Genomic DNA, 12,781 nt, shown 5'->3' with positions numbered 1-12,781 from the left:
CTTTTACATTGATTCCTATGGGAAAAGTTGCTTCTTCTTACAAACTTTCTGCTTATGGACCTGGTCACGAAACGAATTAGGTCTGTTAAGTAGAGGTACCACTGTCCTGTGTGTATATATTTGTGTGCGTTACTTCTCCTTGGCACGCTGGAAGCAAGGACGGACGGACGGAAGCGTGGCAAGCGATTTTAGGCCAGGCGCAGGAAATCTGGGCAGGCGGTTTGATTGTTTCTCATCCGGGCGAGCGTTAAAAGGCCACTAAATTGAACATTAACGAGCTGAAAGTGAATTGGAGACAGCTTCCCCCTTGCGCCCCCTCCCCTCCACCGGAGGTGCCTGGCCACAAGTGCATTAGAAAGGCAAATCCATTATGCAGGCCCCAGGAGAGAATTAAATTTTTCCCAGAAAGTACTTACTGTCTCCGTTCCTCTCTTTTCTCCTTCTCTCTCTCTCTCTCTTCTCTTTCCTGGCAAGTGCTCTCCTTCTTAAAAAGCAGAAAAACAGAAGCTTTATATCCTCTGGTAAAATGAATGCAGATGCTAACGGGGATGGCAAATTTTCTTTTTAAAAAAACTTCTTTTCCTGCCCAGTTTTCAATGTGTTGGAGGCAGGGGTGAAATGCGGCCGCTGATATTATTATTATTATTATTATTATTATTATTATTATTATTATTATTATTATTATTATCATCATCATCATCATCATCATCATCATCATCATTATCATCATCATTATCATCATCACTATCACTATCATTATTTATTATTATTATTAATTGTTGTTGTTATTGTTATTATTGTGTCAATACAACACAGCAAACGAGATCACTATGCTGGATTTCGTATTTCATCACCAGTCGGGCGCTTCCAAAGCACCTAGGACTGTGTGATGTAGCGGGGAATTATGTTTGCCGATCCCAGTAAAACGGCCTTTTGCAATTGACAGATGGAGATTTTGTCAATTCCGATGGTTTTCAAATGTCCGCTGAGATCCTTTGGCACTGCGCCCAGTGTGCCAAGTACCACTGGGACCACTTTCACGGGCTTATGCCAGAGTCGTTGCAGCTCGATTTTTAGATCTTCGTATTTCACTAATTTCTCTACGAAGATCTAAAAATTGATCTATTATTATTATTATTATTATTATTATTATTATTATTATTATTATTATTATCATTATTATTATTTTTATTATTATTTATTATTATTAATTATTGTTGTTTATTATTTATTTATTTATTTATCAGATTTGTATGCCGCCCCTCTCCGCAGACTCGGGGCGGCTCACAGCAATAATGATACAATGTTGTTATTGTTATTGTTATTATTGTGTCAGTACAACGCAGCAAACAAAATCACTATGCTGGATTTTGTATTACGTCACCAGTCAGGCGCTTTCCAAGCACCTGCGTGATGTAGCGGTGAATTATATGTGCCGATCCCAGTAAAGCGGCCTTTTGCAATTGACAGGTGGAGATTTTGTCAGTTCCGATGGTTTTCAAATGTCCGCTGAGGGAGGGGTGTAAGGCTCCATTGCAGCATCGCAAAAACACGGAAGTTCTCGAAACCCCACCTCCGGACTTCCGTGTTTTTGTGATGCTGCGATTTCGCTGAGGCTCCCCTCGCTGGGAAACCCCACCTCCGGACTTCCGTTGCCAGCGAAGTGCCCGTTTTTGTGCTGCTGGGATTTCCCTGCAGCATCGCAAATACATGGAAGTCCGGAGGTGGGGTTTCCCATGGAGGGGAGCCTCAGGGGAATCCCAGCAGTGCAAAAACGGGTGCTTTGCTGGCAACAGAAGTCCAGAGGTGGGGCATCCCAGTGGCAACAGCTTGGGTTTGTAAGGTGAAAATAGTTTGGAAGAAGAGGCAAAAAAATCTTAAACCCCGGGTTTGTATCTTGAAAAGTTTGTATGACGAGGGGTTTGTAAGACAAGGTATCACTGTACTACATAAGTGGTATCATACACTTGCTCAACTTGCATACCGTACTTTCAGCAGAAGGTTAGGAATACTTGTTGGCATGGGTGTCAAAATAAGCATATGTTTTGGGAAAGCCAAGTAGTGCAGAACTTTTGGAAAGAAGTGCAAGAGGACACTAATAGGATGTTAAATATATGATGGACAATTACAAAGGAAATGGCAGTACAGTGGTACCTCTACTTACGAACTTAATTCGTTCTGTGATCAGGTTCTTAAGTAGAAAAGTTTGTAAGTAGAAGCAATATTTCCCATAGGAATCAATGTAAAAGCAAATAATGTGTGCAAACCCATTAGGAAAGAAATAAATGCTTGGAATTTGGGTGGGAGGAGGAGGGGGAAGAAGAGGAGGAGGACAGTCGCTGCCCAGAGCGAAGGGAGTGTTTCTTTTCTCTGGGCGCTGGCAGCGGTTTATTCTCTCTCCAAGCGCCCAGAAAAAGGAAACGCTCCATTCGCTCTGGACTGCCAAAGCCTCCTTAAGCGCCACCGAAAGGCTCCTCTGGCAGCCCAGAAAAGCTCGAGATGGCCGGGATTAAAGGGGGAATGGCAGGAAACTGGCCGGGCCTTCATGCCGCTCTCAAATTTCCTGGGAAATTTTTCCAGGCTCAGGTTTTTAAGTAGAAAATGGTTCTTAAGTAAAGGCAAAAAATCTTGAACACCCGGTTCTTATCTAGAAAAGTTCTTAAGCAAAAGTACCACTGTATTAATCAAAAAGAACGAGATGGGAGAATTTAGAGAAATAAAAGAAGCAGTGATAGAAAGCGCTCAGGTGGTAATAATCCTAGGCTGGAAGAATGCGACAAAATTCATTCATTCATTCATTCATTCATTCATTCATTCATTCATTCATTCATTCATTCATTAGATTTGTATACCGCCCCTCTCCGTAGACTCCGGGTGGCTCACAGCAACAATAAAACAATGTACAATCAAATCTAATAATTTAAAAAACACTAAAAACACTAAAAATGGACAATACGAAATTGGTATCAATATATGGTGGATCACATTCTGTTTGAGATCATGGATAAGGGGATGAATTCGGCCAATGAAACTAATTTGCGGGAACCGATAGAACGATGGGACAAGGCAAGAGGATACATGGTTAGTAGAATTCTAGACCAAGGTATAAAGAATAAATTAGAGTCACTTTATAATATGTAAATAGATATATTGATCTTGAGTTAAAATGGTATATAGAAATTATGCCCCCATTTTGGTGGAGGGGTATGAATGTTGTTTGGTGGTGGGCCCTTAGCACACTGAGCACACTGTCGTGTGTTGTGTTAATGGCTATATTGTTATTGTTATATTGTTATTATGAAAATCAATTAAAAAATTATATTTTTTTTAAAAGTAGAACAGCTTGATGTTTGCAGTCCAACCGGGCGTGTGTGCTTCCCTGCTGCATTTTTAGACTGGTGGTGTTGAACTTTGTGGAAAACAAAACAGCCTGTGGGCCCTGTTAAAAATTAAAAGCAAAGAGTTTTATGTGAAAAGCAGATAAGCACCAGAATCTTAAGGAGGCATTTTCTGACAGTGAGAGCAATCAACCATGGAACAGAAGCTGCGGTGGCTTCATTACTGGAGGCTTTCAAGGAGAGACTGGACTGCCATCGGTCAGAAATGGTGTAGGGCCCTGATGGCGAACCTAGGGTGCAGGTGGCGCACGGAACCATAGCTGAGGGCACGCGAGGCATTGCCCTATGTCGGCTCCAGCATGCATCCGTGTGCTGGGCAGCTGATTTTCGGCCTTGCGGAAGGCCCTTTTCGTCCTCCCCAGGCTTCAGGCGGCTTCCCTGGAGCTTCCGGAGTGCCAAAAAGAGCCCAAGGGGCAAACCATGGCCTTTGGAAATTTCCTTTGTAATTGTCCATCATATATTTAATATCCTATTAGTGTCCTCTTGCACTTCTTTCCAAACCAAGGGGAAAATCATGGGCTTCCCAAGGTATGCCCATGTTACACCAACAATCCGCAGTCTGCATTGGTTGCCGATCAATTTCCGGTCACAATTCAAAGTGTTGGTTTTGACCTATAAAGCACTTAATGGCATCGGACCAGAATATCTCCGGGACTGCCTTCTGCCACACGAATCCCAGCGACCGATTAGGTCCCACAGAGCTGGCCTTCTCCGGGTCCCGTCGACTAAACAATGTCGTTTGGTGGGTCCCAGGGGAAGAGCCTTCTCTGTGGCGGCCCCGACCCTCTGGAACCAGCTCCCCCCTGAGATTAGAACTGCCCCCACCCTCCTTGCCTTTTGTAAACTCCTTAAAACCCACCTCTGCCGTTAGGCATTGGGGAACTGAGATAACTTCCCCAGGCCTATACTGTTTATGTATGGTATGTTGTGTGCATGTTTTTTAAATTATGGGTTTTTAGCTTTTTAATTATTGAATTTGTATTATATATTGTTTTCTGTTGTTGTGAGCTGCCCCGGTCTGTGGAGAGGGACGGCATACAAATTTAATAAATAAAATAACCCAGAAGTCTGTTTTGCCGAACTTTTGGTTTGCCCATTAAGCCATTTTTTGCACTCCGGAGACTTCAGGGAAGCTTGAGGATGAAAAATGGCCAAACTGGGGAGGGGGCCCCCCGGAGTTGTGTGTTTGTACATATGCGTGCACACTCCAATTTTTGGCACCCAAGAAGAAAAGGCTTTGCTATCCCTGGTGTAGAGCCTCCTGCTTGGAGGGTGGGGGTGGATTTGATTATCTACAAGCAGTGATGGGCTCCTACAGGAACGGTCAGGAACGCAGTGCCGGTAGCAAAATTTGGAGCTCCACCCCAGAGCACCCAATTTGCACTGAAAGATGTTGAAACAAAATGCATAAGCCACGGCCACAGTGTGGTAGCAAAAAATTTGGTAGCCCATCACTCGGGGCAAGGTTCCTGTTCTTCCTTTCCCTTCCCTTCTCTTCCCTTCCCTCCCTCCCTTCCCTCTATTCCCTTCTTCTGTTCTCTGCTTTGTCCAGTCCTTCTTTCCTTGCTTCTTTCTTTTCTCCTCTTATCTGTCTCTCCCATCTCTCCTCCCTCCCTCCCTTCCTTCCTCCCTCCTTCCATCCTTCCTTCCATCCTTCCTTCTTCCTTCCATCCTTCCTTCCATGCTTCCTTTCTCCTCTTCCTTCCATCCATCCTCCTTCCTCCTCCTTCCTTCCTTCTTTCCTTCCATCCTTCCATCCATCCTTCCATCCATCCTTCCTTCCTTCCATCCATCCTTCCATCCTTCCTTCCTTCCATCCATCCATCCATCCTTCCTTCCTTCCATCCATCCTTCCTTCCTTCCTTCTTTCCTTCCTCCCTCCTTCCATCCTCCCTCCCTTCCTTCCTTTTCTACCTGCTACTTCTCCTTTCTCCTCTCCTCTCCTCTCCTTTCTTCCCTTCCCTTTCTATTCCCATACCCATACCCATTCCTATTCTGTTTTATGGGAATTCAGGCGGATCCACTCTAATGGTGTTTTCCCTTTTCCCTCCTGCCCTCTCCCGCCTCCCCTGTTCCCCTCTGCAGACGGAGATCGCCAAGCGGCTGAACGTCATCTGTGCTCAGCTCATCCCCTTCCTGTCTCAGGAGGTGAGTGTCACACCAAGTCATTCCTTTCTCTCCTCTGCTTATAGACAGAATGTAAAATTTTCAGCTTTAAAAAAAAAAAAAAACCACAGGAACCAGTTTGGTCCAATAACGAAGGCACCAAAACTAGAAAAACTGGGAGGTGGTGAATTCTAGTTCCGCCTTCAGCATGAAAGGCGGCCCTGTGACTTTGGACCAATCACTGGGAGACAGTGAGTTCTAGTTCCACCTTAGGTATGAAACCTGTCTGGGTGATTTTGGGCCAATCACCAGGAGACTATGAATTCTAGTCCCGCCTTAGGTATGAAACCTGTCTGGGTGACTTTGGACCAATCACCAGGAGACTATGAATTCTAGTCCTGCCTTAGGTATGAAACCTGTCTGGATGATTTTGGGCCAATCACCAGGAGACTATGAATTCTAGTCCCGCCTTAGGTATGAAACCTGTCGGGGTGACTTTGAACCAATCAAAAGACCTCTGGGAGGTCTAGTCCCACCTTATAGCACCAAAGCCAGCTGGGTAACCTTGGGCCACTCACCAGGAGAGTGAGAGGTCTAGTCCCACCTTAGGTATGAAATCTTTTTGGGTGACTTTGAACCAGTCATGAGGAGACAGTGAGTTCTAGCCCTGCCTCAGCCACAAAAGACAGCTGGGTGATTTTGGACTTCAAGTTTATTGTCAGATATGTCCTTGAAACAATGACCTTATTCCTGGGTTTTGTCCCAGATCCAATCTGGTCTGGTCCAAACTCAACATTGCTACCTGGAGTCCTGTGAGAGAGGGCGGCATATAAGTCAAATTATATAATTAAAACAATAATTAATAAAATAATTAAACATGCAGGTTCATAATTTGGTGTAGTGGTTAAAGGACAAGGCTAGAAAGTGAGAGGTCATGAGTTCAAATTCTGCCTCAGCCATGAAAGCTTGTTGGGGGGCTTTGGGCCAATCACCAAGAGACTAATTTCTAGTCCTGCCTTAGGCATAAATGCCAGTCAGGAGACTTTAAGTCAATCACCAGGAGACTGGGAGTTCTAGTTCAAGGAAGGAAGGAAGGAAGGAAAGAGAAGGAAAGAAAGAAAGAGAAGGAAGGAAGGGAAGAAAGAAGGAAAGAAAAAAGGAAGGAAAGAAAGAAAGAAAGATCCACCCCTGTGATGATTTAAAATAGACCCAGAGTATCCAAAGTTTTGTAAATGATAACCACCCCTTTTTGTTTCTCAATAGCACCAACAACAGGTAGTCCAGGCGGTGGAGCGGGCCAAGCAGGTGACGGTGGCAGAACTCAATGTGGCGATCGGGGTACGTAGGACTCCCTTTTCTATCTCTCGCCAAGGTTTTCTTGATGCCCAGGGAGACTGTTGTGGTTTCTGGTGAATCTGGGTCATTTGGTATCTGGCACACTTCTCTGAGTTTAAGGAGAAGCTTCTCATTGCTGGGAGTTGGGCAAGATTACGCAACGTAGTGTGTAATAGTGGGTAGTGATTTCTGACACTCTCAAAATGGGTGAACAGTGCGGTCAGGTGGTAGGGAAAGCAAGTAGAATGCTTGGCTGCATAGCTAGAGGTGTAACAAGCAGGAAGAGGGAGATTATGATCCCGCTATATAGAGCGCTGGTGAGACCCCATTTGGAATACTGGGTTCAGTTCTGGAGACCTCACCTACAAAAAGAGATGGATAAAATTGAAGGGGTCCAAAGACAGGCTACAAAAATGGTGGAACGTCTTAAGTATAAAACTTATCAGGAAAGACTTCATGAACTCAATCTGTATAGTCTGGAGGACAGAAGGGAAAGGGGGGACATGATCGAAACATTTAAATATGTTAAAGAGTTAAATAAGATTCAGGAGGGAAGTGTTTTTAATAGGAAAGTGAACATAAGAACAAGGGGGCACAAATCTGAGGCTAGTTGGGAGAAAGATCAGAAGCAACATGAGAAAATATTATTTTACTGAAAGAGTAGTAGATTCTTGGAACAAACTTTCACCAGACGTGGTTGGTAAATCCACAGGAACTGAATTTAAATATGCCTGGGATAAACATAGATCCATCCTAAGATAAAACACAGGAAATAGTATAAGGGCAGACTAGATGGACCATGAGATCTTTTTCTGCTGTCAATCTTCTATGTTTCTATGTAACGTTGCTGCTAGGTGTTTTGGGTTCACTACCTCTGGTGGTTTTGTAGGCACAGAGGGACACTTCTCAAGGGTGTCTGAACTGGTTTTCTGAGGAGCACAGAGGTTGGATTGGATCAGTGATGGCGAATCTATGTCATGTGCACCACAGGTGGCATGTGGAGCCATATTGGAGGACAAGCGAGGTTTTGTCCTATGTCAGCTCCAGCATGCATGCTCACCCTGGCCAGCTGATTATAAACCTTGGGGAAGGCTGTTTTGCCCTTCAGAAAAGCTTCCTGAGGGCCTGAGAGTGCAAAAAATATCCCAACGGGCAAACCGCAAGTTTGGAAAACCGGACTTCCGGTTTGCCCGTTGGGCTGTTTTTCGCACTCCAGGCCTCAGGAAGCTTCCGTGTGTGCAAAAAACAGCCCAGCGGGCAAAGTGGAAGTCCATTTTTCCGAACGATTGGTTTACTGATTGGGACTTTTTTTTCATTGTCCCAGGCTGTGCTTCAGTGAGGCCTGTGCTTCAGTGAGGCCTGTGCTTCAGTGAGGCCTGTGCTTCAGTGAGGCCTGTGCTTCAGTGAGGCCTGTGCTTCATTGAGGCCTGTGCTTCAGTGAGGCCTGTGCTTCATTGAGGCCTGTGCTTCAGTGAGGCCTGTGCTTCAGTGAGGCCTGTGCTTCAGTGAGGCCTGAGCATGCACGGGGGTGGGTTTGGTCGTGCGCATGCGCAGGGGCAGCACTGGGGGTGCGCATACGTGGTGGTGAGGGAATGGCTGTGGGCACATGGCACACGCACACCATTTTGGCACACGAACTAAAAAAAGGCTTGCCATCACTGGACTAGATGACCTTTAGGGTGCTTTTCAGCTTCACTATTTTAGAATTATGGGGGGGGGGGGGTTCTTGCACACCCCTCCCAAAGGCTGGACTAGATGATCTTTAGGGACCCTTCCAACTCCACTACTTTAGAATGCTCTTTGTTTTTATCCTGTATAGTGCAGGGCTTTGGAGTAGATCGGGGGGGGTCAAACTCAAGGCCCGTGGGCCGGATGTGGCCCTCAATGACGTCTAAATCCGGCCTGTGTGGCAGTCATGGAAATTGTAAGGGTCCAGCCCACACCACTTCGGCCCAGCCCACGCCATCCCCGCCTGCGTACATAGACCCAATTCTCTGCCACCACGTGCAGAGCAACTAAAGAACTCTGTGAGATTCCGGTAAAAATTCATAGTCCTCCAGAAGTTATGAATGTTCCAACACTAGAAGCTTTTAAAAAGATGTTGGATAACCATTTGTCTGAAGTAGTGTAAGGTCTCGAGCCTAAGCAGGGGGTTGGACTAGAAGATCTCCAAGGCCCTTTCCAACTCTGTTGTTATTATTTCAACAATACAACACAGCAAACGAGATCACTATGCTGGATTTCGTATTTCATCACCAGTCAGGCGCTTCCCAAGCACCTAGGACTGCGTGATGTAGCGGCGAATTACGTTTGCCGATCCCAGTAAAGCGGCCTTTTGCAATTGACAGATGGAGATTTTGTCAATTCCGATGGTTTTCAAATGTCCGCTGAGATCTTTTGGTACTGCGCCCAACGTGCCAAGGACCACTGGGACCACTTTCACTGGCTTAGGCCAGAGTTGTTGCAACTCGATTTTCAGATGTTGATGATGATGATGATGATGATGATGATTATTATTATTATTACTATTATTATTACTATTTTACTATTATTATTATTATTACTACTATTATTACTATTATTACTACCATTATTACTACTATTATTAATAAACTATTATTATTATTACTACTACTACTACTATTATTATTATTATTATTATTACTGCTACTACTACTACAGTACTACTACTACTACTGCTACTAAGGATAGTTTCGTGATTACACAAACATGGGAAGCTGCCTAGATCAGGAAATGTAACATTGGTTTGCCGAGTGCTGAAATTGTAATCCTGGTTGTTAGTATTTTAAATCTGGATTGTAAGTAGAGACAGTCCTTACAACAAGCCGTAAGTCGGGTTTCCTGCTTGGGAGAAAAGGAGATTTGTGATTTTTCTCAGGAGATTGCAAGCACAGGCAGCATTTTATGTCTGTTATTTATTTACTTCTGTGCTGTCCATCTTGCCCAGAGGCGGCTCTAGAAGATTTACAACCAATAAAACCAATAAAATAAAAAAGTCAGGGGTGGGGGAGTTGCAATCAACAACCGTACGGTTCATTTTACAACCGCACCGATTTGCTTACCACTCCTGGCCAATGCTTGTGAAATCGAACGCAGCTCACTTAACAATTCCCCTGCTTAGCAACAGAAATTTAGAATATACTGTAATTGAGAATGGAATAGAAAATGGAATAGAGAATGGAATGGAATAGAATAGAATAGAATAGGGAATAGAATAGAGAATAGAATAGAATAGTATATAGAACAGAATATGGAATGGAATAGGATAGAATATAAAATAGGGAATAGAGAATAGAATAGAGAATAGAATATGGAATGGAATAGAATAGACTATAGAATAGAATAGGGAATAGACTAGAATATGGAGTAGAGTAGAATAGACTAGAATAGGGAATAGAATAGAATATGGAATGGAATGGAATAGAAAATAGAAGAGAAGAGAAGAGAAGAGGGAATAGAAGAGAATAGGGAATAGAACAGAATATAGAATAGAATAGAAATACCTCTGGGACTGTCTTCTGCCGCACGAATCCCAGTGGCTGATTAGTTCCCACAGAGTTGGCTTTCTCCGGGTCCCGTCTGGCGGGACCTAGGGGAAGAGCCTTCTCTGTGGCGGCCCCAGCTCTCTGGAATCAACTCCCCTTGGAGATTCGAACTGCCCCCGCCTTTCGTAAGTTATTGAAAACTCATCTTTGTAGCCAGGCATGGGGAAACTGACATATCCCCCAACTATCTTGGTTTGTGTGTACGGTTTGAATGGATTGTGTGATTATTTTACTATAAGGGTTTTTAAATTGTTTTTTAAATATTGGATTTGTACACTGTTTATTATTGTTGTGAGCCGCCCCGAGTCTTCGGAGAGGGGTGGCATACAAATCTAATATATTATTATTATTATTATTATTATTATTATTATTATTATTATTATTATTATTAATGTCTACAACACAGCAAACAAGATCACTATGCTGGATTTCATATTTCATCACCAGTCGGGCGCTTCCCAAGCACCTAGGACTGCGTGATGTAGCGGCGAATTATGTTTGCTGATCCCAGTAAAGCAGCCTTTTGCAATTGACAGATGGAGATTTTGTCAATTCCAATGGTTTTCAAATGTCCGCTGAGATCCTTTGGCACTGCGCCCAGTGTGCCAAGTACCACTGGGACCACTTTCACGGGCTTATGCCAGAGTTGTTGCAGCTCGATTTTTAGATCTTCGTATTTCATTAATTTCTCTAGCTGCTTCTCCTCAATTCTGCTGTCTCCTGGGATTGCGATGTCAATGATCCATATTTTATTTTTCTCCACGATCACAATGTCTGGTGTGTTATGCTTCAGAATTCGGTCAGTCTGTAGTCGGAAGTCCCACAGTAGTTTTGCTTGCTCATTTTTGATCACTTTTTCCGGCTTATGATCCCACCAGTTCTTTGCCACTGGTAAATGGTAGTTCCGGCACAAGTTCCAGTGGATCATCTGTGCCACAGCATCATGTCTATGCTTGTAGTCAGTCTGTGCGATCTTTTTGCAGCAGCTGAGTATGTGATCGATTGTTTCATCGGTTTCTTTACAGAGTCTGCACTTTGGATCGTCTGTTGATTTTTCAATTCTGGCTTTGACAGCATTTGTTCTAATGGCCTGTTCTTGTGCCGCCAGTATTAGTCCTTCTGTCTCCTTTTTGAGTGTTCCACTTGTAAGCCATGACCAGGTCTTTTCTTTATCCACTTTGCCTTCAATCTTCTCCAAGAACTGGCCATGCAATGCTTTGTTCCGCCAACTGTCCATACAACATTGAGTTACAATTATTATTATTATTATTATTATTATTATTATTATTATTATTATTATTAAATACAGAATGAATGGAACAGAATGGAATAGTCGAATAGAATAGAAGAGTAACTTTATTGTCACTTTGAATGTACACCAATCGGCACACATTAAAATGAAATTTTGTTGCACACAGCTCTCCAAAATATACACCACATACTAAAGCCCGACCTCAATTATTGTGGTCATAAGCCGAGGGCATTCCGTTATTTCTTCGCCTCTTTTGCAAAAACGCTTGCAATGACCCTGGAATATCACTCGGATCGGCCGTCTTGGCGATTTCCGGATGCTTTAAAATCCCCCCCTCTCTTCCCCCTCCCCTGTACAAAACAGGCAGGCAGAGAGCATTAAAAAAAAGAGAATGCCTTGTATTTTTGAATGCTCTGCCTGCGTGTTTTTTACAGGTGGGGGGGGGGGGGAAGGATTTTTATGCCCTTGGAAATTGCCAACGAAGCTGGCTCCAGAACTGCGCCGAGGCCTTTGTGGAGACTCGATTGCTTCTTTTCTTTAATATTTGATTATCGAGGGCGAGAGAAGGAGGCTCGGCTGTCTAAATCGGATCCTAATGGATGTCTTGCTTCTTCCCATCCCCACCTCCTCGCCCGATTTGCTGCAAATTCGGGCTGAACCTTCCTTTTCTCCCCCCCCCCTTTTTTTTTGCAAGGTTTCTTTTTGAGATCATCCATTATTTACCCGGCCGAGCTCTCCTCGTCTCCTGCAAACTTTGATGGATTTTGCTGCGTCCTGGGGAATTGTGTTTATTTTCCTTTTTGTTGTGGTTGTTGTTGTTCAGATTGTCTCGGCCTTTGTCCGTGTCTTTGCATTTTTTTAGGGTAGGGATACTTTATTTATTTATATTTATTTATTTATTTATTTATTTATTTATTTATTTATTTTGTCCAATACACAATGAGGGTTTTAGTGGGTATATATCAATATACACATAGTAAAATACATGATGAAGGTTATAGAGGAGATACTCATAGTAAAATATATCTAAGAAAGAATAGAAAAGAAGGTATAGTAATAGAACATATCAATGAAAGAATAGAAGAAGAGATATAGGAATAGAGGAAAGGTATAGGAGATGTAGG

The 12,781-nt window shown here is 43.5% G+C and overlaps 1 protein-coding gene across 6 annotated transcripts in view; it reads left to right on the top strand.

Annotated features, from left to right (window-relative positions):
* Nucleotides 1-12,781, top strand: part of LOC139163734 (transducin-like enhancer protein 1) — a 111,642-nt gene that overhangs the window by 34,474 nt on the left and 64,387 nt on the right. For all 6 annotated transcript variants that reach the window (XR_011558515.1, XR_011558516.1, XM_070744751.1 and 3 more), the window contains exons 6-7: nucleotides 5,484-5,546; nucleotides 6,768-6,842. Coding sequence is in view for 4 of the 6 variants with exons in the window: in XM_070744751.1 (XP_070600852.1) it covers nucleotides 5,484-5,546; nucleotides 6,768-6,842 (138 nt within the window). In the remaining 2 variants the exon portion in view is untranslated. The remainder of the gene's footprint in view (nucleotides 1-5,483; nucleotides 5,547-6,767; nucleotides 6,843-12,781) is intronic.

Source organism: Erythrolamprus reginae, chromosome 1, assembly GCF_031021105.1.
Source record: "Erythrolamprus reginae isolate rEryReg1 chromosome 1, rEryReg1.hap1, whole genome shotgun sequence".
Taxonomy (NCBI): domain Eukaryota; kingdom Metazoa; phylum Chordata; class Lepidosauria; order Squamata; family Dipsadidae; genus Erythrolamprus; species Erythrolamprus reginae.
The sequence above is the reverse complement of the archived record's forward strand: the minus strand, read 5'-3'. Positions and strand labels throughout refer to the sequence as shown.